Source organism: Hemitrygon akajei, chromosome 30 (assembly GCF_048418815.1).
Source record: "Hemitrygon akajei chromosome 30, sHemAka1.3, whole genome shotgun sequence".
Classification (NCBI taxonomy): Eukaryota; Metazoa; Chordata; class Chondrichthyes; order Myliobatiformes; family Dasyatidae; genus Hemitrygon; species Hemitrygon akajei.
In genome coordinates this window covers 14551764-14579758 of record NC_133153.1, presented here as the reverse complement: position 1 = coordinate 14579758, position 27995 = coordinate 14551764, and the positions used below count along the sequence as shown (strand labels likewise).

The following is a 27995-nucleotide window of genomic DNA, read 5'->3' as shown; positions in this document are numbered from 1 at the left end:
TCCAGAAATCTCCCAGGTAACGAGATATATATTGAATAGTCCATGTTTCCAACCAGATTAGAAAATATCCATTGCATTGAACAAAATTGAAAGCAATTTAGTTTTTGAAAATGGCTAAGAAAAAGATCACGAGACAGAAAGCAGCTATTGATTATATTCACTTTCAGTACTCCAAGATTAATTTTCTGGGTTTTGTGTTTACATTAATGAGTCATGAACTTGGTTACAGGATAGATTCTTCACCACAGTGAATCAGATAAATAATATGTTAATTTTATCAATAAATCAAAGGTAATGAAATAATTGACAGTATTAATAATTCCCTTAAATTTCACAAATGTAATCTCATGGAATATCTGGATTTGGAAAAGAGACATGAATGGTATTTACCTTCCAGGTGCCAGGGTCAGTAATGTCTCAGATCAGGTCAACAGCATTCTAAAGGGGGAGGATGAGCAGTCAGAAGATGTGGTACATGTTGGTGGCAATGACATAGTTAGGAAAAGGGGTGTGATTCTGAAGAGAGAATATACAGAGCTAGGCAAGAAGCTGAAAAGAAGGACTTTAAAGATGGTGCTCTCTGGGTTGCTGCCTGTGGGACATGTCAGTGAGAGTAAGAATAGGATGATTTGGCAGACAAATGCATGGCCGATGAGTATGTGCCTCTGGGAACATATAGGACATAATCAAACAAAAAGCCATGGATGAACCAGGAGATTCATAGTCTGCTGAGGGCTGGATCTGTGGCATTCAAGACCAATGATCCAGAACTATACAAGAAGCCCAGGTACAACCTGCGGAAGGTTATTTTAAAAATAAAAACCCAATTCCGATTGAAGTAGGAGACAGAACTGGATGAACGTCAGCTCTGGCAGGGAGTCCTAAAAAGTGAAACCAAACATCATGAATGGCTGTGATGCTTTGCTCCCACCATGAGCTCAACACCTTTTATGCACGCTCTGTAAGGGAGAATAAAACTGCACCCGTGGGAATCTGGTGACCCTGTAATCTTTGTTTCAGAGGCTGGCGTCAGAAGAGTGAATCTTCACAAGGCATAAGTTCCTGATGGTGTACCTGGTAGGGCACTGAGAACCTGTGCCAGCTAATTGTTGGGAATGTCCAAGGACATCTTCAGTCTCTAATTGGTGCAGTCAGAGGTTCCAAGAAAAACAGGGTGAACCGCCACAATGACCATCGCCCAGTTGCACTCACATCGACTGTGACAAAGTGCTTTGAGAGTTTGGTTATAGCTAGAGTTAACTCCTGTCTCAGCAAGGACCTGGAACCACTGCAATTTGCCTATCGCCACAATAGGTCAAAAGCTGATGTAATCTTACTGACTTTCCACTCAACCTTGACTCATCCGGACAATAGCAATGCGTACATCTCATCTGATGTTTATTGATTACAGTTTAGTGTTCAATGCAATCATAGCCTCAGTTCTAATCAACGTGCTCCAAAACCTGGGTCTCTGTACCTCTCTCTACAACTGGATCCTTAATTTTTTTGTCAGGAGACCACAGTACGTGGGGATCAGAAATAGCATCTCCTTTCTGAGAATCAACATAAGTGCACCTCAAGGATACGTGCTTAGTCCACTGCTCTACTCTCCCTATACCAACAACAATAGCAACAGGCTGCTGTTTCTTGATCACAGCTCAGTGTTCAACACAATCATACCCTCAGTTCTCATCTTCCTAGGCCTAACATACTGATGCATTTACAAACAAGGCATGACAGCAGCTAAATTTCATTTGGAGTTTGGAGTTTTGGATAATGTAGAGTTGCAGGTTACAATGGGATATTGACAAGATGCAGAGCTGGGCTGAAAAGGAGCAAATGGAGTTCAATCCAGAGAAATGTGAAGTGATTCACTTTGGAAGATGAAATTTAAAGGTAAAATACAGGGTTAATGGCATAATTCTTAGCAGCGTGGATAAACAGAGGGATCTTGAGATCCACATTTGAGTGGTTAAGAAGGTGTTTTGACTTTCATCAGTTGGGGGAGCAGTGGAGGGATTGAGTTCAAGAGCTGGGAGATACTTTTGCACCTCTATACAGCCCTGGTTAGACCATGCTTGGAATATTATGTTCATTTCTGGTTGCCTCATTATAGGAAGGATGTGGAAGTTTTAGAGAGGGTGCAGAGGAGATTTATCGGGATGCTGCCTGGATTAGACAGCATGTCTTATGAGGATAGGTTAAGTGATCTAGGTCTTTTCTCTTTGTAGCAAAGGAGGGTAAGAGGTGATTTAATAGAAGTGTACAAGTTAGTAAGGGGCATAGATTGAGTGGATAACCAGAAACTTTTTCCCAGGGCAGAAATGGCTAATACCAGTAGACCTAATTTTAAGGTGATTGGAGACAAATACAGGAGGGGATGTCGGAGGTAAATTTATTATACAGAGAATGCTGGATGTCTGGAACACCCTGCGGAAGTGGTGGTAGAAGGCACAGGGAGAATGCAGGCAAATAGGATTGAGAGGGATAATAAATCAGCAATGACGGAATGGCAGAGCAGTATCAATGAGCCAGATGGACTAATTCTGCTCCTTTGTATTATGGTCTTTTGGTAGAGGCAGATATATTAGGGGCACTTATGAAGCTATTAGACTGAAATTGGATGGAGATCAAGGTTGTCAGTGACAAAATTGCTGGAGAGGGATGAAAGAAGCCAATTAGAGAAAAAGCAAAACAACAGAAGTTGGGTGGAACTATGAAGTGAGGAACACAGAAGCTGCTAGAAAATGGAAATAAAAGAGAATTCTAGAGATACTTAGCAGATCAGGTAACAGCTACGAGGAGGGAAAAGCTATTTAATGTGGAAGGTCTTACATTAAACCGGCTGATTACAACACAGATGGATGACTGGTTGTCTGAAATGGCCAAATTCAATATTGAGTCCCAAGGGCTGTAAAGTGCTCAAGTGAAAGAAAGACGGTGCTGTTCTGAAGCCTTGCTTTGGGCTTTGTCGGTTTAGGAAACTGAAGTATCTCAGAGCGAGAGTGGGATAAAGAGTTAAATGGACAGGCAACTCGGAACCACTCTGTCACTGAACAATGATCTTCTACCACTGGGTCAACCCACTCCGATCTCTTTGTTCAAAGTTCCCTATCCTTCTCTCAGTGTATACAGTAAAACTCTTGATTACCTGACAATTCAGAAATCTCACTGGTTCAGAATCTGGCTCACTGGGGCCCCAGTTTCCATCTCTTTTGAAACTCAACTGGTTCTGATTCCTGCGCCCCCTTGATAATTGTCAGGTTCAATGGAAAATTCATTATCCTGCTGTGTAACATCTTCCAAAAAGATTGAATTAGAAGATTATTGAATGCTAATGTTTGCACAACATCTAATAGTCCAGAAAATCTGCTGATGCAGCACCACCGAAGTCCCAAGTGTGGAGAAATTAAAATGAACATTGTTCCATTCAAATCAGTTGTTGATTCGGTTTGTTGGCGCTAAAATTAACAGTGTTACATAGACAAACTTAGTGTCCACCTTACCATAGATATAATCTTTGTTCTTGCCCTTCTTCCATAATGCAACATTAAGTCAGTCGTTTTCTCACTTCTCCAGTAAAGCCACTGATGGAAACATAGAAAACCCACAGCACAAAACAGGCCCTTTGGCCCACAAAGTTGTGCCGAGCATGCCCCTACCTTAGAAATTACTAGACTTCCACAAAGCCCTCTATTTTTCTAAGCTCCATGTACCTATCCAAAAGTCTCTTAAAAGACCATATCGTATCTGCCTCCACCACCATTGCCGGCAGCCCATTCCACGCACTCACCACTCTGAGTAAAAAAAACTTGCCCCTGACATCTCCTCTGTACCTACTCCCCAGCACCTTAAACCTGTGTCCTCTTGTGGCAACTATTTCAACCCTGGGAAAAAGCCTCTGACTATCACAATCAATGCCTCTCATCATCTTGTACACCTCTATCAGGTCACCTCTCATTTTCCTTCGCTCCAAGGAGAAAAGACTGAGTTTACTCAACATGTTTTCATAAAGCATGCTCCCCAATCCAGGCAACATCCTTGTAAATCTCCTCTGCACCCTTTCTATGGCTTCCACATCCTTCCTGTAGTGAGGCGACCAGAACTGAGCACAGTACTCCAAGTGGGGTCTGACCAGGGTCCTATATAGCTGCAACATTACCTCTCAGCTCCTAAATTCAATTCCACAATTGATGAAGGCCAATACACTGTATGCCTTCTTAACCACAGGGTCAACCTGCACAGCTGCTTTGAGTGTCCTATGGACTCGGACCCCAAGATCCCTCTGATCCTCCAAACTGCCCATTAATACAATATTCTGCCATCATATTTGACCTACCAAAATGAACACTTTGCACTCATCTGAGTTGAACTCCATCTGCCACTTCTCAGCCCAGTTTTGCATCCTATCAATGTCCCGCTGTAACCGCTGACAGCCCTCCACACTATCCACAACACCTGCAGCCATTGTGTCATCACCAAACTTACTAACCCATCCCTCCACTTCCTCATCCAGATTATTTATAACTATCACGAAGAGTAAGGGTCCCAGAACAGATCCCTGAGGCACAACACTGGTCACTGACCTCCATGCAGAGTATGACCCATCTGCAACCACTCTTTGTGGGCAAGCCAGTTCTGGATCCACAAAGCAATGTCCCCTTGGATCCCATGCCTCCTTACTTTCTCAATGAACCTTGCATGGGGTACCTTATCAAATGCCTTGCTGAAATCCATATACACTACATCTACTGCTCTTCCTTCATCAAGGTGTTTAGTCACATCCTCAAAAAATTCTATCAGACTTGTAAGGCACAGCTTGCCCTTGACAAAGCCATGCTGACTACTCCTAATCATATTATGCCTCTCCAAATGTTCATAAATCCTGCCTCTCAGAATCTTCTCCATCAACTTACCAACCACTGAAGTAAGACTCGCTGGTCTTTAATTTCCTGGGCCATCTCTACATAAACATTAGCTCTGTGTTTAATCCCGACAGATCCTGCAATACCTATTGAGTTTCCCTCCAGTGTCTTCTGGCTTTATTTCAGATTTTCAATATCTGAACAATACAGTTTGAGATTAGTGATACGATCATTTCCTTTCAGGTATAATATAGCACATTGCATATAAATTCATTTTTTTACTCTGATATTTTTGACTCGTTTAAGTGTTTACAGTATAATCAGATTTTATCTTTTATCATGTATTCCCCTATAATCTTTGTTAGTGACTCAAAGAGGAATTCATTTTTGCTGCATTTGACTTTAAATATCAAATGTGTCAAGATCAAAGTTAAGCATAATATGGCCTAATGTGAACATTGCACAAATTCAGTTTTGGTCATTTTGTGGTGGTATTCAAAGAATTTGGCTTCTGTAGATCTATTCCCAAGATGGCTTCACTGGCCTTAGTCCAGGAATCTCATTGCTAGTCTAATGTTGCATTTCCCCATGGTACTGATTTTTGTTGGGAGTTTTAAAAAAAATGTATTTGAACCCCAATAATATTCTGCCTTTACCCATAACCTCATGGAAGACTCCTAGCAGCTGCTATTTCTGCCATAGATTGCTTAGTATGAAAATATCTGATGAAGCAGTTGGAGATGTTTGGGTTAGGACACAGCCCTGAGGAAGTCCCGGAGGAATATTTTGGGATTGGTATGGTTGATCACGTCATGAGATGTATTATTGGCTGTTTATATTCATATTTCCCTTACAAGGGATCCTGTCCCAGCTCTTCCATTCTCCACTTATCTCACTGTAATCTTTTTCCTTGCATCCCCTCCGATTGAGCCCCCTCCATTTCTCCCTCTCTCCCCACCAAGATTTTCTTATCACCAGCCAACAGCAGGGCTAATTTGTTGTAGTTCATTGACCTACTAAGCAACATGTCTCTAGGTTTGGGAGGAAACCATAGTATCCAGTGGAAGGATGTGCTGTCACAGAGCAAGCGTGTGGACAAAGGAGCCACTTTGACAAACTTCAAGCCACTCAGTCCCTCAAGCCTGCCTTGCCATTCAATATGATCATAGCTGACTGCCCAAGGCCCCATTTCCTGTTTTGTGCTAATTCTCCATTGCACTCAAATTCCTGACCTTTCAAAGATTATTCTGCTTCCCCCTTGAACACCACAACACTGACTGGCAACTCCTGCAACGCTGCCAAACCGTATCAGTCTCTGCGTTTCTCTAGGCTCGTCAGCTGTGTGGAGAGGGGACCTGCTGCATGGGCAACAGTTCGCTCTCCATAACGTACTGCTCTGACTTGAGTACCACATAGAAAGCTATTGCAGAATAGTCATTGTCGATCCCAATCCACAGAAAGCCTCAATAACAATAGTGTCCTATTTCAGAATTCCAACCCGTTTGCAATAAGATTGTCACTTATTCATTTGACTGTGACATATTGCATTTTGTGCAGAAGAACACATAGATCCATTTGAAGTTTGTTTATCAGCAATTTTTCTCCACTTAGTTAATAGTCTGCCATCAGATTCCTCTTACTGGATTATGAGACCTCACATTTTACAATATTAAACTCAATATGACAAGTTTTCACCCATTCACTCAATATAGCTGTATCCTGTGCAGTTCAAATATCCTCATAGATGTCCCTATTTTTTTTGTGTGTCATCGACAGACAACCTTCTAGGTCATTAATGTAAATTTTAAATAACTAGGGGCCAAAAATTGAGGCTTGGGATACGCCACTTGTTACATTCTTTCAGCCCAAAAATGGCTTGTTTATTCTGATGTTCTCAATAACCCAATTCATGCGAACAAACCTACCCAATGCTACAAGCATTACACCGGCCTTTTTCCTGACGCCCTGTCAAATACTTTCTGAAAATCCAAATACACCACATCTACAGCATCCTTCAATGACACTGCTTGTTACAACCATGAAAATATCTAGCACATTTGTCAGTCTAGATGCACCTTTCATACAAACATCTTGACTTGATTATTTAAGCTTTACTAAATGACAAGCTAATTCATCATTGATCATAGACTCCAGCGTCTTGCCAATAGTAGATGTGCAGATGGAATACAGTGTAGGGAAGTTTATGGTCATACGCTTTGCTAGAGGGAATAAAATATTTCTAATTGGGGTGCGAATTCAGAAATCAGAGGTGCAAAGGAATTTGGGAGCCCTCATGCAGGATTCCTTACAGGTTAACTTGCACGCTGAGTTAATAATAAGGAATGTAAGTTCAATGTTAGCATTCATTTTGAGTGGACTAGGATATAAAAGCAAGGATGTAAGGCTTTTATAAGGCACTGGTCAGACCACGCTTAGACATTGAGAGGATGTTTCCTATAGTTGGAAGGAAATCTTGGAACCAAAGGGCATAGCCTCAAAATACAAGGATGTATCTTTAGAACAGAGCTGAGGAGGAATCTCTTTAGCCAGAGGATGCTGAATCTGTGGAATTCTTTGCTGCAGACAGCTGTGGAGGCCAAGTCATTTGGTATATTTAAGGTGGTGGTTGATATGGTCTTGATAAGTGGGAGCATCAAAGTTTACAGGGAGAAGGGAGGAGAATGGCTTTGAGAGGGATAGCAAATCAGCCAGGATGGAATGGTGGAACAGACTGAATGGGCTGAACAGTGTAATTAGTCATAGAAAAGTACAGCATAGAAACGGGCCTATCAGTCCATCTAGTCCATACTGAACTATTTAAACTTCCTTGCCCCATCCACCTGCACCCTGACCATAACTATCCATATCCACAACTCGGGTGTTCCAGTCCCAACAGCATTCTCTTAAGTTTTCTCTGTACTCTTTCAACCTTGTTTACATCTTTCCTGTAGGTCGGTGACCAAAACTGCACACAATACTCCAAATTAGGCCTCACTAACAGCTTATACAACTTCAACATAACATCCCATCTCCTGTACTCAATACATTGATTAATGAAGGCCGATGTGCCAAAAGCTTTCATTACAATCCTATCTACCTATGCTGCCACTTTCAATGAATTTTAGATTTGTATTCCCAGTAGCCTTTGTCCTACTGCATTCCTCAGTGCCCCACTGTTCACTGTGTAAGACCTACACTGGCTGGCCCTGCTGAAGTGCAACAGGTCACACTTGTCTGCATTAAATTCCATCTGCCATTTTTCCTGCTGGTCAGATCCTGCTGCAAGTCCTCCATGCTCTCCAGTCCCCCGCAATCTGTCAGATGCAAATTTACTGATCCAGTTAACCCCACATTATCATCCAGCTCATTGATATAGATGACGAACAACAATGGACCCAGCACTAATCCCTGCAGCACTTCACTAGCCACAGGCCTCCAGACAGGGAGGCAACCATTTACTACCACTCTCTGGCTTCTCCCACAATGCCAGTGTCTAGTCAAATTTACTACCTCATCTTGTATGCCAAGTGATTAAACTTTCCTGACCAACTTTCCAGGCAGGACCTTGCTAACATCCATGTAGACATGATCCACTGCTTTGTCTACAACTTTCCTGGTAAATTCTTCAAAACTCTATAAGATTGATTAGACACACCTACTACACACAAAGCCATGCTGACTATCCCTAATCAATCCCTGTCTATCCAAATACTCATATATCTTAGAATACTCTCCAATAACTTTCCCACTACTGATGTCAGGCTCACTAGCCTATAATTTCCTGGTTTATTTTTAGAGCCTTTCTTAAACAGCGAACCAGCATTAGCTACTTTCATTCCTCTGATATGTCACCTGTCACTAAGGATGATTTAAATGCCTCTGTTAGGGCCGCTGCAATTTCTGCAGTTGCCTCCCACGGGGTCAGAGGGAACGTTTTGGCAGGCCCTGAGGATTTTCGCACCCTAATTTGCCTCAAGACAACAAACATCACCTCCTCTGTAATCTGTATGGGGTCCCTGACCTCATTGCCTCACTTCTATAGACTTAGTCTCTGTCTCCCATGTGAAAACAGATGCAACAAAATCCATTTAAGATCTCCCCCATCTCTGATAGCTCCACATATAGATTACCATTCTGATCTACCAGAGGACTAATTTTATTCCTTGGAATTCTTTTGCTCTTAACACCTCTGCAGAATCCCTTGGGATTCTCTTTCACCTTGTCTGCTAGGGCAACCTCATGCTTTCTTTTAAGATTCAAAGTACATTTATTGTTAAAGTATGTATGCAGTTTAGAACCCTGAGATTCATCTTCCCACAGACAGTGACAAAACAAAGAAACATAATGGAACCCATTCAACGAAAACATCAAACACCCAATGTGCAAAAAAAAGAACAAGTCACACAAACAGCAAAAATATCAAACCACAGAGTCATTGCAAAGGTACAGTTCAGCTTAGTTCAGTTCAGTTCAGTTTTGCTCTCTGTCATTTGTTGACTACAGGCCACCGAGCCGGTCTGTCCTAACCAAAAGCACACAAAATAGCTTTTTTTTAAAAAAAAGAGTAACTGGAAACACAAATAACATGAACTTCAGAGTCCAGACCACAAACTACGTCGATTAAACCTTGCCCTGGACCCAAAACACCAGCATTATCCTCCAGCAGCATCGAGCAAGAGGGAGAGAGAGACCGGTCAAACACAGGCACCTTTCTGCGGGAGCAGAGGGAGACTGGTCAAGGCCAGGCACCTTCCTCTGGCGGAAGTGAATAAGAGCGAGAGAGGGACTGGTTAAACGCAGGTAGACCAGCGCTGAAGACCTGCTCTCCTTCCACTCTGATCGTCATTGACTTCAGTCTTGCTCAACACTTTAATCAGTGAGAAATGGAGTCAATCGTGGGCTAACAACCTGTCTCCAGGCTTCTTGGCCCCCAGGCCCCACTCGAGACCTCAGCAAACTCCCTCGGAAGCAGCAAAGCGCCAGATCACTCAATTGGCCTGAAAATACACCATCAAAATGAAAGTCATATGTTCCAATCGCACATAACAGCTTAGTACCAGAATCGTATTTGAAAGAAGAAGTAATTTCGTGAACTATCTGAAGGACATTACCTTTGGTCATGTAGTTTGCTGGCACCATCTTCAGTCCACTAATCACCCTCTTGAGTTCTTTCTTTGGTGTTCTCTTGCCTTTCTTATACTCCATAAGTACCTCATTTGATCCTGCCTGCCTAGACTTGCTATGCTTTTTTTTTCCTAACCAGGGTCTCTTGAAAACCAAGGTTTAGCTTTTATTCCAACAGGCACGTACAAGCTTCTGAAGGTCTCCATCTTACCAAGTACACCTTTGCTGGAAAACAGCCTGTCACAATCCACACTCGCCAGATCCTTTCAGATACCATCAAAACTGGCCTTCCTCCGATTTAGAATCTCAAGCTGAGGACTAGACCGATCCTGTTCCATATTTACTTTGAAACTAACGGCATTATGATTCCTAGGTGCAAAACGTCACCTGCCTGTCACATTCCCTATTAACAGCTCGAGTGTCGGACATTTTCTCTACTCCTGCCATCTGTCGAGATAACAGACCAATTCTTTACCTGCTTCCTTCCTCTTTGAATAACAGAATCACATTTGCAGTTTTCAAGTCTGTTGGCACCTTCCCAAAATTAAATGAATTGTGAAAACCTTCGACCAATGGTCCACTAGCCTTGCGACCACTTCCAGGGTGCAGACCATCGGGACTTGCCTTAGTCCCATTAGCTTTTGCAGTATGATGCCCCTTATGGTTGCTATAGATTCTTTCGTAAGCTTGTAAGCTTGCCCATTAAGTTCCTGAATCTTGAAGATTGATGATGAGTTAACTTATCTGTCATTTCCTCCTGAATTCATGCAACCAGCAGCAGAGGTTAGGATTGAACCCAGGTTACTTGATCAGTGAGACCTAACGTACCATGATCCACTGCTTATATTAGGCATTCCATGTAGTTCCAAGCGGATGACAACTACATAGTTGCACATGCATTAGTGGCAAGGTTCACATTGGCCAGTATGTTGATAAAGGGTGTGAACGTATAGAATGCTAATGTTTGCCAAAAGTATACAGAGTAGAGAGATCGTAATGTTAATCACGACGCAGGACTGATTTCATTGCAGCACCGCTGCATTGTTTCCCTCTTCAGCTAACATTTTCTCTTAATCTCGTGCAGCTGAACATATGCTCAGCAGCTGTAAGGACCCCTTCCAGTCCAATTCAAAGGAATCATTGAATATTTGAAGTTGGTCAAGATTGATTTCAGTGAACTTTTCCAATGCTTCCAGAAGTGTTCCCTGCTCCCTGGTGTCGGCAGGGAGTGGATTACCAGGTGCTGAACAACTTGGTCCTGACCTAAAGCACTACCACTTGTCCCCGCAATGTGGGTACGTTTGTAAGGATTCCCCTGGGATTACAGCATGTGTTGGAGAATGTTCAGAGGACACACAGAATAGCAAACCGCTGGCAAGGGATAATTTCTTGGCACAAACCATTTTCATTTGATGTGTTTGAGAAGCAAATGTCCTTTCTGGCTCTCAGTGAGGGATATGTGAACTTGAATGAGATTGAGAAATATAGTAAAACAACAGGGAATAGGTCCTTCAACACAACCGATATGCAATGACTAATCCTCCAATAATTTCACTTATGGTTCTCTTCACATCCTCTTTAATTCCCCTCAGCTTCCACCTCTACACACAAAGTACATCTTATAGCAGCCAATAATTCTATAAACCCGCACAGCTTCAGGATGCGGAAGGAAAACAGAAGAAATAGTCACAATAGGCTCCACATATCGATGCACACAAAATACTGGAGGAACTCAGCAGGTCAGACAGCATCCATAGTAGTGAATAAACAGTCAATATTTTGGGCTGAGACCCTTCGTCAGTCCTGAAGAAGGGCATTTCCTCCAACATTTTGGATTTCCAGCATCTGCAGACTTTCTCACGTTTATGAGATACTGCGAATGCTAGAAATCTTGTGCAGTGCACACACAAAATGCTAAAGGAACTCTGCAGTTCAGAAAACATCTATGTCAAGCAGCAGGTAGGGATGCAAATAGTCAATGAAGGGTCTCAGCCCGAAACATTGACTACTTATTCCCCTCCATAGATGCTGCCTGGCTTGCTGAGTTCCTCCAGCATTTTGTGAGTTTTGCACCTAGATGAAAACCAGGTGGTCACAGGGAGAGCATGCAAACATTACACAAGGTCAAGATTAAACACAGGCCTCTAGAGCAGTAGGCAGAGGCTGTATTGTCTGCGCCACTGTCCTGTCCTAATATGCCAGATTATAGCCTGAAGAATATAATTCAGTAATAAGTATAAACTTTTCAGATATAGTAGAGAAAACTTAACTCTTTGCTGAAGCACAAATTCTGCTTTGCTCTTTGCACCACACACAAAATGCTGGAGGAACTCAGCTGGCCAGTCAGCATCTATGGAAAAGAGTACAGTTGACGTTTTGGGCCGAAACCCTTCGGCAGGACTGGCCTGCTGAGTTCTTCCAGCATTTTGTGTGCGTCGATTTCGTTTCCGGTATCCGCAGATTTTCTCTTGTTTCTGCTTTGCTCTTTTTGAGCGATCAGACAAGCTCCTCAGTGCTAAACGCCTCTTGACAAAAAAATTTCAGTTTGGTTCCAGTGAGTTCAATTTGCATGTAATGTACAATATCATTATGGTGTCTGGACTGAGAAGTGGAATCTTAATATAGAACGGTAAACAATCAGTGGGTTGAGCAACATCAGTCAGGGGAAAGGAGATGTCAATGTTTTGGGTAGAAACCTAATGTTAGGACTGTATTGTGATTCAGGATTTTTACCTGAATTGTGAATGACTTCCTCGCCCCTACTCCAACAGATGCTGCACGACCTGCTGCGTTTCTCCAACAGATCAATTGTTGCTCCAGACTTCAGCATCTGTGTCCTCTTATGTCTCCAGTTTCATACAGAGTCTTGATTACATTGCACGGAGGTATAACAGAGCTAGTGTATGTTGTAAACTATTATTAAAGGGTTGTAGTGGAATTGGGGAAGATGCAATGAGGATTTAGAAGAACAATATCAGAATATCTATCAGAGTTGACAGTCCAAATTGAGTTGCTTTTTTCTATAAAAGTATTGACAAGTGCTTGTCCTGGTAAAGTTTATAAGTCAGGGACAACAAGTATATCACAAATAAAACCATTTTGGAATACAGTGTAGCATGTGGTGGAATATAGAACTGGTAATAAATAGTGAGTAGAATAGATTACACAGAGAATAAGGAGTCTGATGTGAGAACGCTTGTGAAGAACATCAATACCTGCATAGGCAGTTTGAGCAGAGTAGCTACTGTGACTCATATGTGCAAAAAGTCTTTAACAAATTTGTCACGCACATTTTTCCACAAGAAATATTGGCTTGAGATTTGAGGTCAAGCCATCAAAAGATAAATTCAGTAATTCCTTTCCCTGCAGGGAGCCTCACTGATTGGGAGCAAGGGTTAACCTAAGTGTGCGTTATTACATTTCTTTCAAAGGAGGCTCATCATTGAGAGCATATGGTGTGAATTTACTTTCTCTACACAGGGAGAGAAAATAATGTGAATTGCCCCACCTTATTTCCTGCAGTTCGCAGATCTAAAAGATCATTGCTGTATAGTTGATCACCTTTGAGAAAATGAATGCTTTGTAGAACAAAGCAAGTGCCAAAATATACTTGTTTCAAATTAGATGAAAGTTTTCTTTAATCCACTAAAGAGCAAGTTTAGGCCTGATTAAACTCTGCATTCGACATAATGAGATCCTCTGTAGTGGATCCAGCCAGGCCAGTGTTGTGTACAGATTGGTCACTGAGAATATTTTACAGAATGGAGAAGATATTGAATTAGAGGTGGAAAGGTTTAGTGGGCTGGTGGTCTAAGAAATAGCTTTGTACAAGGCTACTGTAGAAGTACAAAGGACAGTGAAGAAACTGATTTGGGGGAAAGACTGTATACACCAATCACTTCTGCATGAAGAGTAACAAAACTATAATACAGTAGTAAGGAGACAGGGTCAGACACTACTTGGGAAGGGGCTGTATGAATAGTAAATGCGCACCGGACACAGGTTCTGCAATTTGGATTAATCGGTGGCTGCGATGATGCAGGAAGGAAGTAGACCATTAGAGAAATTCATCTTTAATGGAAGCGTGGATTTGAGTTTTGTCATGACATGGAATAAGACGAGGTGCAGGTGGTTGATGCACTGGAAACACAAGAATGCAGACTTGGCAATTGATTGATTGCCATGTAGGAATGTCGGCTCAGGAGGGAAGGAAGTGTTGAGGTTGCCAATCATTTGTCAAAGCATGACAGGCGCTCAGCTAGGCTGAAGCCAGAGAATGTTGGTGGGAACGGAAAAGGAAAGTTTTGCTGTAGTCTGAACTGAATGAAATGCAAGTCCAAGCCTGGGCTCGATGTTGGCAAGCAGGTTAATGTGCAGCAGCTTTGCAAGATGATTATAATGGTGACGTGTGGAAAGGCTGAGTTTGTGTTTACTGTTAAGCGGTATAGTAAGCAGTTGTGCAAGATATACTGGAAATGCAGTAGCTCTATGTAACTCTGCATTTGTATGTACTTGAGATCTTGGCTGATGATGGAGACTTGGTCCTTTTTAAGACGAGGGTGAATAGATTTTTGCATAGTAGGGGAATGAAAGTATGGGCAAAAGGGCAGGTAGGTGGAGATGAGTCCATGGCCAGATCAGCCATGATCTTATTGAATGGCGGAGCAGGCTCAACGGGCCAGAACTCCAGTTCCAATTTCTTGCGTTGTTATGTTGCATCCCTACTTGTTGCTTCAATGCATGCCTGCTTTGTGTTACCATGAGAGTGGTATTCATCTTCTCCATTGTAACTCTTCTCACACTGAGCTCCTGTCTTCATACAGGTGTAAGGCTGTTCAGCACATTGGCTCCACCTTACACATTCTGTATTTCATTTATAGTGACACACACCAAGAATAGTAATCAAAGCTGGTTAAGTTTTTACCCTTTCATTTCCCTCATCTGCGGTGCACTTTTCCTTGTGGATCTTCTCAACTTCCCTACTTCCTACTCGGGGCAATGCCTCCACCCAACCTTTCCTAATGGACTTCTCTCCCTTGCAGTCATGATAAATGCAATGTGATGTTACAGGAGTGACAATGATCTCCCTTACTGATGGCAGCTCCTCTTTCAAAGGTTACATCAGCTGGTAATATCTCCATTCCTCTTATTTCAGTGGATTTTCCTACTATATCCATGTCTACTTGCAGAATCTTGCCTTGTATTTGGAGCAGTTTTTGTTTTAATTAAGTGTATTGCATTTAAGCATTTCATTATATTTGCCTTTGTGTGAAGCTGTCTTCCTGACATTGTGGTTCACATTTTGTTTTGCAGTTTGTTAGTGAGAAAATGGGCGGAGCTGAAGGGACAAAGCTAGATGATGATTTTGTGGAGATGGAACGGGTAAGTGAATATACTGCTTACTGTAAGATTTATGGTTCATAGTTCATTAAAAATGATAAGGGCGGCAACTGAACTTGGCACATCCTGTGTATTTTAGGTATTATACCTGAGAGAAAAAGTCTCCAATCCCTTAATTAATTTTGAAATTATGTTAATTATCAGCATAGTAAAGAGTGATGGACACTTTCTGATGGTTGATGATAACAAAAATGAAGTTTATTATCATCACAGGTAGCTTTTCTATAAACTACTGATATAAATGTCTTTTTACTTAAACTGAACTCCATGCTGCCTGGCAACATACTGTGATGCAACAGGGAATTGACTGGTAACTTGTAAGAAGGGAATCGTAACAAATTATGATCCAAGTCATGATTTGGATTTGGGACTAAGACAAAAAACAAACTGTCTAAAGGGCTATTTCTATATTGACATTGCATTATTCTCAGTAGTAAACAGACCATTCTAAGTACCACAGGGACGTTAGTGCTGTGACTCATTCCAAAACATGGGGTGCCACCTACTGTCTAATTCATAAATCAGTATGAGTGACGTTTCTTATTCTGAAAAATTATTTTATCTTTAAATGAAATTCTTTATTTTCAATTTATGCACTGAAAGCAGAAGATAACTATTCCCTGATTCTGTACTGGAGTTCTACTCCACATAAAGAACAGGCACCATCTTGCATTTTTATAGTGCCTTTAATTAAGTATAATATCCAAAGCACTTTGCTAGAAATGCTTGAGCAAAATTTGCTGTTGAGCCACATAGGTGGTTCAGTAGGTTTTAGAAATCGCCTTTAAAGGGGATAGTGAGGTAGAGAGCATTGGGAGTGGGAGAAGCAAAATTCCAAATTCTCGGAATGCTGCAAGCATGACTTTGAGTGGTAGAGCAATTGAAAATGACAACACTACAGCGGCCAGAGTTGAAGGTGTGTGGGTTGCCCCAAGTTTGCTGTGTGATGTGAGGAGGTATTCAAGTGCAGTCTAGATTGATGGACTGTGCGTCTTGCTTCCTCCCACACGTGGCCTGAAGCATGTTCGGTTGTTTACAGCCAGTGAGTCAGATTTAGTTTGGGATATCAGCGTCTGACACCAGCTGCTTATCTCAATGCAATCTTAGTCACTGAATTGGTTCTTTTTAATGTTTAAAAAAAGTGCTCACTATATAGTACCTGTTTGAGTACATTTGTCTGGTATATAGTTGTATTGTTCATTGTTTTATAGAAAGATTTAAGAATCATGTGAATGTATAATGTCAATAAATGAAGTACTGTTCGTAGGTAATTTTAAAAAAGTAATTTACTGAAATGGGCAGCTATGGAATCTAATTCAGGGTTTCTTTCTCAGAGTCAGTGTACTGCAGGTAGGCAATTGGGCAAATCAAATTGGCAAGGGTAGACTTGAAGACAAAGGTGCAGTGTATTTGGGATAGTTTCACTGCCACCCAGCCAGGAAGCAGCCTGTTTTAGATAGGGTGTTATTTAATAAGATTAATGAACAATGTCATAGTAAGGGATCCTGTAGGAAAGAGTGATTGATATTAGCATGGTAGAATTTCAAATTTGGTGCGAAACTGAGAAATTTGAATCAGAAAGGTAAGTTTCTGACCTTTTTGGCTAATATAATGGTGTGAGGACAGAGCTGGATCAAAAGGTAGGAAGGTGCATAACAGTGTTTAAGGAAAATATGCCAGAAATCTAAGCAAAAGTATATTCAAGTTAGAAAGAAAAGCTCTTTATGAAGGATGCACCTTTCATGGATAACTGAACAAATTAGGCACACACATTGTTAAAGAATCTGATAGGCCAAAGGAAACTTTTGGGAATTTGCAGCAGATGATTAGCACAGAGAGAAACGGCCCTTCAAGCCACCAAGTCCATACTGACCATCAATTACCTATTACACTGATCCTACTTTCTATTCCCCCACATTCTCATTAACTCTTCCCAGAATCTACCACTCACCCACGCACTAGGGGCAGTTCACAGTGGCCAAAACCTTACATGCCCAAAACCACTGCACTCAGAGGAAACTCATGCAATTACAGGGAAAGCAAGAAAAGTCTGCCTTCTGTGGCATTCCGAGATCAGAGTCGAGGATGAGTCACTGGCTCTGTGAGGCCACCTATTTACAGTCGATAATAGTGATTTAAATTAAGGCACAGCGTTTATTATAACCAAATTTGTTGATTGTACAAAGGGAAGTGGATTGGAAAGTTGAGGGCACAAAGATTCTGCAAAGAGCTATTTAATTGTTCAGTCAGTGAGTGGGGGCAGAAGTTTGTCAGATAAGAGTATTATGTGAAGAAAATGTGAGATTATACAGTTTAGACAAAAGAATGAAAAAGCAAATTATTATTTAAGTTAAGTGAGATCACAAAATATAGTGGGTGGGGGGTGGATCTCCATTTTTATATATATAAAAGCAAGCAAGTAGGAAAGATAATAAAAAACACGAAATGCTGGCAGAACTCAGCAGGCCAGACAGCATCTATGAGAGGAGGTAATAACGACGTTTTGGGCCGAAACCCTTCATCAGGAGTGAAGTAACATGGGATGATGGAGGGGGGATAAGAAGTGGGGGGAGGGATAAAGTAGAGAGCTGGGAAGTGATAGGCTGGAGGGAAATGGGCTAGGGGGAAGGTGGAGAATTATGGGAAATAAAAGAGAAAGAAAGGTAGGGCTGGGGGGAGAGATTATAGTGAGGGGGAAAAAGAGAGAGAAAGAGAACCAGACTAAAGTATTAGATAGGGATGGGGGTAAGGGTGGGGGGCAGGGGTATCAACGGAGGTCAGTGAGTTGGATGTTCATGCCGGCAGGAAGGAGGCTACCTAGGCGGGAGATAAGGTATTGCTCCATCGACCTGCATGTGGCCTCATCTTGACGGTAGAGGAGGCCATGGACAGACATATCGGAGTGGGAGTGGTCTGTGGAATTGAAGTGTGTGGCCACAGGGAGATCCCGCCACTGCTGGAGGACCGAGCGCCGGTGTTCGGCGAAACGGTCTTCCAGTCTGCGGCGGGTCTCCCCAATGTATAAATGGCCACATTGGGAGCACCGGATACAGTATATCACCCCAGTTGACTCGCAGGTGAAGTGGTGCCTCACCTGAAAGGACTGTCTGGGGCCTGGGATGGTGGTGAGGGAAGAAGTGTGGGGGCAGGTGTAGCACTTCTTCCGTTTGCAGGGATGAGTGCCCGGATAATAACTTGTGCACTTCAGAGTATTAGAGTAGGATATTTTTGATGCAACTTTACAGAATGTTAATGAGGTTACACATGGAGTACTAAGTTTACTCTTTGATCTCCACACTTACTGAAGGATATACTGGTACTGTAAGGTGGAGCTGAGATGGATCACTAAGCTGATTCTTGGGGATGAAGCATGTTCAATCTGACAAGTGGTTGATCAGGTTGAGAAAATAATCAGTCGACCTTAAAATGAGAGGTGATCTTAATGAAACCTATAATATTCTGAGGAGCACTGAAGAAGGTATTCCCCCTTGTTGGGGTTATATACGAGTAGAAGACATAGCTTGTAAATGAGGAATCACCGATTTAAGGTGGAAATGAAGAGGGATTTCTTCTGTCAGGGGGCCATGAATATTTGGAATTCTCTCCCTTTGGGACATTGTTGGCTATATCCAGGATGGAAATTGACAGATGATAAGGAAGTCAGGGCTATACAGAACGAGTGAGAAGTGGTCAATTTTGGATTCTTCATCATCTTATTGAGTGGTGGAGTAAATTCAAGCCACTGGTTGGCCTATTCCTGCTATTTCTTATGTTCTCATTTTAGAGACTTCTTCAGAGAAAACCCAGTTGTATTTGCTGTTATAAATTGTGTGTGGATTTCTTATTTTGGGCTGGCTTACTTTATTGACAATCATATGATATTTCTTTTGAGACCCTCAATTTTCCAGAAATATTTCTCAGTATGAATGTGGGTCATATATGGAATAAATTATCAAAAGATAGTTCTCCAAGCGCTGTTTATCTTAAATGATCTATGCAGCCTAGAAAATTAGGGCATTCTTCTGCAATTATAGAATTTGAATAAAGCCCAGATGGTACTTTAATACAGTGAAACTCTGATGATCTGTCACTCTCGGGACTTGGTGCTGGATTGGCAGATTTTCTGCACTATTGAATGTTACTCCAATTAATACCTTAACCTAGTTCTGATCCGCGTTTTATTTTAGAAGTTTTAATAAATTTTTCAGTGAACCAGGTGAGTTTAAAAGGGACATGGGAAACTGGCCCAAGTGAGTTTAATAAAGCACAGGAAACAGTGCCCCAAGTGAGTTGAAAAGGAGAGTGTAAGTGGGTTCCCGTGGAGTTTAAAAGGAACAGGGCAAACAGAGTCCTGGCTGGTTCAAAAGCAACACTGATAAAAGGCCACTGTGAGAAAGGGTCACTGGAAACAGAGTATCACAGAAGACTAGCAAATTTCTACAGATGTATTGTAGAGAGCATTTTAACTGGTTATAACACTGTCTGGTATGGAGGGGCCAATGCACAGAATGGGAAAAAAAAAACACGGAGGTCTATAAACTTGGCCAGCTCCTTCCTGGGCACTAGCTTCCCCAGTATCAAGAACACCTTCAAAGGACAATGCCTCAAAAAAGGCAGCATCCATGATCATCAGCTAGGACACATCTTCTTCTCGTTACTAACATCTGGAAGGAAGTACATGAAGGAGCCTGATGACACACATTTAATGTTTTAGGAACAGCTTCTCCCCCCGCCGCTATCATGTTTGTGAATGGCCCATGAACCCACCTCACCAATTTTGCTCTTCTCGCACTACTTATTTGTATATCTATATACGTAGATACTGTCCGAGTCTGAGGCCTCTGTCAGTCAGAGTTACGTATTGCGTCCTGGGTGTCTAGATATGTAACCCTGGGCAGTATGATATTGAGAGCAAGCTGTTGCCCATGTAGCAACCTCCCCTTCTGCACGCATCTGGTGAACCAAAGGAACGGCTCAGACCGATACAGTTTGGTACCAGCAGCATCGCAGGAGTTGCCAGTCAGCGTTGAACTCAATGTAGGACTCCAGCTCCGGATTTTTCCCTCAGGCTTTACTACTGAAGCCTCCCCATGAGTGGGTATAACCGCAAGGCAGCGGAGGTTTGAGATCAATGTTTTCCTTCTCCTAGAGGAGCTGCCAACCACAGCTGAGGAGCCCCATCTACCTGAAGTGACCGGTTTTAAGGTGCCAGTAACCCACCTTTGCCCCTTCTCCTATCAGTAGAAATGGTTCTGCCAGGCTTTAGTAGCTAAGGCACACGTGAAGATCAGGAGCTGGACTTGGTTGTCAGAGGCTATTTGAGAGCATTTAATAGATAGTAGGAGCTTGTCCCCATTACCACCCCTAGCTATAAACAACTTTAAGGAGCCATAGATACAGTATATGTATGTATGAATGTGTATATATATTGTGCAAAAGGTTTTAAGCACTTTGCTTTATATAAAGCTGTGTGTGTGTGTGTGTGTGTGTGTGTGTGTGTGTGTGTGTGTGCGCGCGTGTGCACTACTTATTTGGGACAACTCATAAACTGTAAAAGCTGATTGAGTAAATAGCCTGGATTTCCTTCATTTATCTGAGACACTATGCCATTTAAATTGGACAGGAGACTGTTGCCAAACAGTTTGTAATCAGTATCAGTTACACGTGCATCAGACACTACACCATGTGTGTAAAAATACCATCAGTTGTATGTGCCTGTGTTCAAAAAGCAGAGATTTTTGTCACTGAAAGTTGGCAAGAAAACAGCAGTATGACTATTGAGGACTGCTTTGCTCATTGTAATTTCAAACATTCACGCTTGGAGATGTGAGAAATGGCCAGACGTGAAAATGAAACAACTTCACTACTTCAACAAGTTAGGAACTACGAAGAATTTGAAGTTATCAACAATCATCTTGAATGTTACAATGAAAAAGAAGATTTGGAGGATGCAATCATCAAAAGCATTGTATGAACACAGTCCATTATCAACACTAGATGTCTGCTGTAATTTTGTTCTTTTACAGTCAATCTATAGAACGTGGCAGCATGTTGTTTGTCCGTCATATCCAACAATAACAGTGAAACCTATGTGGGAGAGTTTTTTAAAGTGGAAAAGCCCTTGCACTGGAATAGTTTCACTCTCTCAACTTCGGAAGTTCTGGTCCAGTGGTAGGAGGAGTCGTCACAAACTGGGGTTGTCCTTGGTTGGGGTGGATAACCGTGACTTCTTCTATGCCTTATCATGCCCATCGCTCTCCACAGAGTGTTGCAGAATCATTTTCTTGGATCTCACCGTTGAGCTCATCCACGCAGTCTGCTGGAGCTGACTTCACATGTTAGCAACGACGTGTCCCTATTTCACCAGTTGCCGTCACCTGGCTTAAACCGCCTATCAATGTGGTGTACCGAGGTGTGCCCGCAGTCGCATATAAACAAGCTACTTGGAGCCGCAGCTGAGTGTCTGGTGGGGACCAGAGGTGACTGAGCTGCCCAGATGGTCACCCCACATACGGCAGCATACAATGGATGAATTCCTCCATCGATAACTATTAGGTACTACTACACAGTTTTATAGTATTGTATTAACATTGGTAGTGTTCTAATTGATTCTGCATTTCATTTAAATATATAATTTGTTACTGAGTAAAACGGTATTTTTTTTATATACCTCTGAAACTATTTACACGAAACCGGCTAATTGGGGCAGCCACTTAATTGGGCCAAAATGTACTGGTCCCGACATGTCCCAATTAACTGGAATCCACTGTATATGTATGTGTGTGTACTTCTTATGTATTGCACTGAGCTGCTGCCACGAAACAACAAAATTCACAACATTTGTCAGTGACAATAAACTGATTCTGAGCCCTGCGGAGTGTAAAGCAAGAATGGGAAACTGCACTCGGTGAGCCAGACGACAAGCCGTCAGGATTGCCAAACTATTGGAGAGCAAACACAAAGTACACTGCAGATACTGTGGTCAAATCAAGACGTACAAAAAAGCTGGATGAATTCAGCAGGTCGGGCAGCATCCGTTGAAGGGAGCATTCAACGTTTCGGGTCGAGACCCTTCGTCAGGACTAAAGAAAGGGGGGGCAGGGGCCCTATAAAGAAGGTGGGGGGAGGGTGGAAAACCAATCAGAGGAAAGATCAAGGGGTGGGGGAGGGGAAGCAGGGAGGGGATAGGCAGGAAAGGTGAAGAAGGAATCTAAGGGGAAAGCACTATGAGTAGTAGAAGAAGGCAGAGTCATGAGAGGTGATAGGCAGCTAGAAGAGGAGACAGAGTGAAGGTGGGATGGGGGAAGGGAGAAGGAGGGAATTACCGGAAGTTGGAGAATTTGATGTTCATACCAAGGGGCTGGAGACTATCCAGACGGTATATGGGATGTTGTTCCTCCAACTGAAGTTTGGCCTAATCATGGCAGTAGAGGAGGCCATGTATGGACATATCCGAATGGGAATGAGAGGGAGAATTGAAGTGAGTGGCAACCGGGAGATCCTCTCTGTTGTGGCGGACGGAGCGTAGGTGCTCGACGAAGCGGTCCCCCAATCTGCGTCGGGTCTCGCCGATGTAGAGGAGGCCGCACCGGGAGCACCGGATACAACAGGTTACCCCAACAGACTCACAAGTGAAGTGTTGCCTCACCTGGAAGGACTGTTTGGGGCCCTGAATGGTGGTAAGAGATGAGGTGTACGGTTGCAGGGATAAGTGCCAGGTGGCAGATCTGTGGGGAGGAACGTGTGGACCAGGCAGTCGCGGAGGGAACGATCCCTGCGAAAAGCAGAGAGGGGTAGAGAGGGAAAGATGTCCTTAGTGGTGGGGTCCTGTTGAATGTGGCGGAAGTTGCGGAGGATAATACGCTGGATAATAACTGGAGAGCAGCTTTGTAATAACTGAGTTCCAATAACCTTGTAAAAACATTCCTAGCAGCTACATAGGGGCATCATCAAAATTGACCTCCAGTCACAGGGGACTTATCCATGTGCTTGATTAAAAGATGCAAGTTTTAAGAAAGAAGTAAAGAAGCAGATAGTTTGATAGTAACTTCCAGAAGTTAAGCTCATGTCGGGAAGGTGGTAGAGTGTTTACAGTTCGGGCTTGTATAAAATTAGCTATAACTTTATGCTATAGGCTGAAGGAGATTACAGTGACAGGGAGAAGCAGTGACATATTGTTTACTCTGTTCTTACCTTTTTTTAAGAAAATAGAAGCTACAAGTAAAGCTGTGGCAGAAGTTTTGTCTAAAACAACAGAGTACCTGCAGCCAAATCCAGGTATGAATTAGTGTTCTAAATGACATTTTACTCTGATCTCTTGCTTATTTGCTTTACAGTGAGGCTAGGACTTTTGCTAATGCGGGGAGAAGAGTCACATTGAACAGAAAAGATGTGAGTGAAAACCTTCAGTGGGTGAGCAGAATAGTGCCAAGCACCATTTATTGTACAAGGGAATGAGAACCTGGTCCATTTTAGTAAAGGACAAGTGTTTAACAAAGGGGGTGAGGATTCTAGATATGCACATAGAAAAGTACAAAACTGAAACAGGCCCTTATGACCTTGCTAACTGTGATGCTTCTCTGTGCTAATCCAATTTGCCTGCATTAGGCCTGTAATATTCTACAACTTTCCTATTCAAGTATCTGTCCAAATGCCTGTTAAACGTTCGAATCTGCCTCTGGCAGCTAATTCCAAATATTTATCATCCTCTGTGAGTGGGGGAAAAAGACTTGCCTCTCTAAACTCCTTTAAATTTTAAGTAAGATCATGCATTTCACACAGAAATTGAGCTATATGGTAGCTACGAAATCCTGCTGCAGTTTGACAATGACTTTGAAGCAGGATGAAATTTTATTTCAAAGAAGCATAACTATAGTGAAGGTCTGTGTAATGTTGGAAGCATTTGTTGGAGATGCAATATACCATGGTAGTTGCCTTGCTGAGAGAATGGACTGCCTTTCAGTGAGGGAATCTTAAAGCAAGCATTTTCTTACGGCCTTAGACTTGAAAGTAAATCAAAGAAAATACTTTGAACAAATTGTTGGGTGTGGGTTTATATTTGTTGAAGAATTTAATGGAGATGGAGGGGAGAAACACATCAGTGTTAAAGAAACTAACATGAAATTGGGGTTAAAATGACAGAGCTATTTGCTTCCATGTCCTGGGCAGTTTATTTCTGATTAAATAAACTATTTCTAATCTTTGGCAAATATCCTTCTCTGATGTTAATGAGAACAAGAACCCCAGCTAGTTTTAATTCTTCCCATTTGAGGAACCCTTGGCCCATATTCAGCACTGTCCATGATAATACCTCAGGATTGAGATCTTGTATATCTCAGATCATGAACAACAGCCAACATCGTTTTGCACGTTCGTGTTTCTGAAAATATTCAAGTAACTTGCTTAAAACAATTACAGATGTTTTTTTGTAAATGAACGTTTTAAATCAGTTAGCATGCTTTATTGGCTAAGATTTTGAACTGCTGGAAAAGAAAGTTATGTAATTTAAAATTTTCTTCATCCAGAATGGAATGACAATCACTATTTTGGGTCATTTTAGTCATTCTGGAAATTTGATTACCACTTTTTTAGGCAGTACAATTCATTTACATTTATGCACGTTTTCCTAATATTGTAGATTTCAGAAAATAAAAGATACAATGTTTTTACTTAATATAATAGTATAATATTGGTAAAGTGAAAAAGCAAACTATTCTACATCCATACATACTAATTTTTATGGACACTAATGGAAACCTAATCAAGCTCAGTGCTACAATTTGATGTTGGATATTGTATTCCATTGTGTTTAGCCCATTTTATAATGACATCTCATGTTGATTTGGCCTCACGTTTTCCACTTATTACTGTCAGAGAAACATGAAAGTTGTATTTCTTAAGATTTAAATAGGCCCGTGATGTTTTTTTTTCAGTTTGGCAGTGTACTTCTGGTAAATTCACATGCTTAGTGCACTGTTAATGCTAACTCCAGCTCTCAGCTGCTGGCGAACCCTCCCTTCTGGCAAAGACGATAATTCACTACACATTGCACGCTTTTTCAACCTTGAATTTTAGGGAAAAAATTTGGAAGATAATGCATGTATAACCAGCAAAATTCATGGATGGTTGTTGTACAGTTCAAAGTTTAAATTTCAAAGTACATTCATTGTCAAAGTATCTATACATTATAAAACCTTGAGATTCATCTCCTTACAGGCATCCACAAAACAAATTAGCCCATTAACAAAAAAGACCGTCAAACACCTAGTGTGCAGAAAGAGAGAGTGAAAGAGAAAAAAGAAAGGCAAATCACGCAAATAAAAGTAAGCAAATGGCATTCAGATTGAGAGTGAATTCACAAACACAAAGCCCAGAACAGGCCACAGCCCCAGTTCAACACAGTGCCGTATCATGTATTAATAATTTAATTAATTGCTCAAAATAAAAATGACTTCTGAGTAATTGCAGATTTTTCTTATGAAACTCTATTTGGTAAACTTGTTTGCATGTCTTTTTAGGCTACATTCGTGTCTTTTAAATGATTAATGTTATTCTGAAGCCTACAGAGCCAAGTTGGGCATGCTAAACACTATGTCAAAGATTAGAGGACAAGTTAAAACAACAGGCTACCCTCAACCTGAAGGCCTGTTGGGTGAATGTATGCTCCGAAATGGAAAGGACCTTGGAGATGATACCAATTTTGGTGCGTTGTTAATAACATTTTGTGCATTACATAGATTTCCCCCTCAGTCGTTAATTGAGTGAAATTGATAATATGATAAAAGTTAAATCAACCACCCTGCATTTCATTTTTGCTTCAAATGTGATGCAAATGACACCAATGAATTTACGCAGTTTGAATTTTCTTGGAATAGAGAGATTTTTTGAAATAATTTGTATGATCATTTATCCAGTATGATTCAGTAAATGTTTTAGCTTCTACAATAAAGATGCATTCCTGATTACAATAATTAAAACAAAGTGGAAATTGTATTAAAGAATGAACTTGAAGGCTCATTTTATAACCCTTCGATTCATTTTGATTTGGTTATTGCTTTATTTTAAGGACCTGCGTTGGTGGATGTTGGTGAAGCTCTAAAGCAAATGGCAGAAGTAAAAGATTCCCTTGATATTGATGTAAAACAGAATTTTATTGATCCACTGCAAATCTTACAGGAAAAAGACTTAAAAGAAATTGGAGTGAGTAACTTTTCTTATGATCATAATTTGTTTAGTGTAAAGGTCTTTTTTTTAAAAAAAACAATGACTTTTTATACTGTTTGAATTAATGCTCCAAAGAGTGAATTTTAACAGCATCATAACTTATTCTGACACTTAGATTTATTTCTAAAAATAGTTCAGACACCTTTCTTCAATTAACTGTTTTGCCTTTAACTTAACAATTTACTCCCTCAAACTAATGAGTACTTTTCACTCCTATAAACCCCTGACTTAAGATCAGATCAAACATAAAAATAGCAGGGCAACAAATCCAACTTCAACCTTACTATTTCTACGTATAACAGAGATGGAGCTTCTACCCTAAAGGCAAATTGACCATTTAAATTGGTATGTTGAAAGAGTGAGCATCACCATAAGACCATAAGAATATAGGAGCAGAATTAGGCCATTTGAACAAACAAAAACATAAAAAAATAGGAGCAGGAGTTAGCCATCTAGCCCCTCAAGCCTGCCCCTATCATTTGATATAAACATGGTTGATCTACCTCAGACCTCAACCCCTGTGCCAGACTTCCATGGTGCTCAGTTCTTTAATCTTGTAGAAATTTACCATATTGGCTGTTTAGTAATCATGATTATCCAACCTCCGTAACTCTCTCAGAAGAGAATTCCAGAGATTTAAAGACCCATTGCAAAAACAAATTTCTACATACCTCAGATTTACAAGGCCAGCTCCTTGCATCAAAACATGTTTATGTGCAAGACTCCCCCATTCATGAACACGCCTTGATAACCACACGAAAGTGCCCCTCCAGAACTTGTATTTCAATAAGATCACTCTTCAGTGTTCTGAACTCCAAAGGTGAGAGACCCAACCTGTTTGGCCTTTCTTGATAAGACAATACTCTCATCTAAGAAATAAGCCAAGTGAATTTCCTTTGGACTGTCTCCAAATCTACTATATCCTTAGGTAAGGGAACCAGAACTGTGTGCAGTACTCAGGTATGGTCTCATCAGGACAATTTTAAGAAAGCTTTCTGGGTTCAGTCACAGAATCCCTCCCCCCGACCCCCCCCCCCCCCCCACCACCACTCACGAGCACCAAGATATGTTCAGCAAGTCCGGACAAAAGAAAAGCACCCAGAAAAATACTATTCCATTTCTTTTATAGGGGAATGAGCATGTCTTAAATTGAAAAATGTTTTATAAGTATGTATTCCTTGATATATAGGGATTCTTAACATGTCCTGATTTTTACCAGCATCACCTAAAAAAGTTGGAAGGTCGCCGTCTAGATTATGATTACAAAAAGAAACGCCATGGTAAGATCCCCGACGAAGAGATAAGACAAGCAGTGGACAAGTTTGAGGAATCCAAAGAGCTCGCTGAGATCAGTATGTTTAACTTCTTGGAAAATGATGTAAG

The 27995-nt window shown here is 41.4% G+C and overlaps 1 protein-coding gene across 6 annotated transcripts in view; it reads left to right on the top strand.

Annotated features, from left to right (window-relative positions):
* sh3gl3a (SH3-domain GRB2-like 3a) overlaps positions 1-27995 on the top strand; it is a 143664-nt gene that overhangs the window by 103284 nt on the left and 12385 nt on the right. For 3 of the 6 annotated variants that reach the window (XM_073033012.1, XM_073033011.1, XM_073033013.1), the window contains exons 2-6: positions 15303-15371; positions 23594-23666; positions 25948-26091; positions 26455-26588; positions 27832-27990. In XM_073033012.1, the coding sequence (XP_072889113.1) occupies positions 15303-15371; positions 23594-23666; positions 25948-26091; positions 26455-26588; positions 27832-27990 (579 nt within the window). Of the gene's footprint in view, positions 1-15302; positions 15372-23593; positions 23667-23725; positions 23781-25947; positions 26092-26454; positions 26589-27831; positions 27991-27995 lie in introns of those variants that run through there. The other 3 variants (XM_073033016.1, XM_073033014.1, XM_073033015.1) reach the window with 3 other exon arrangements.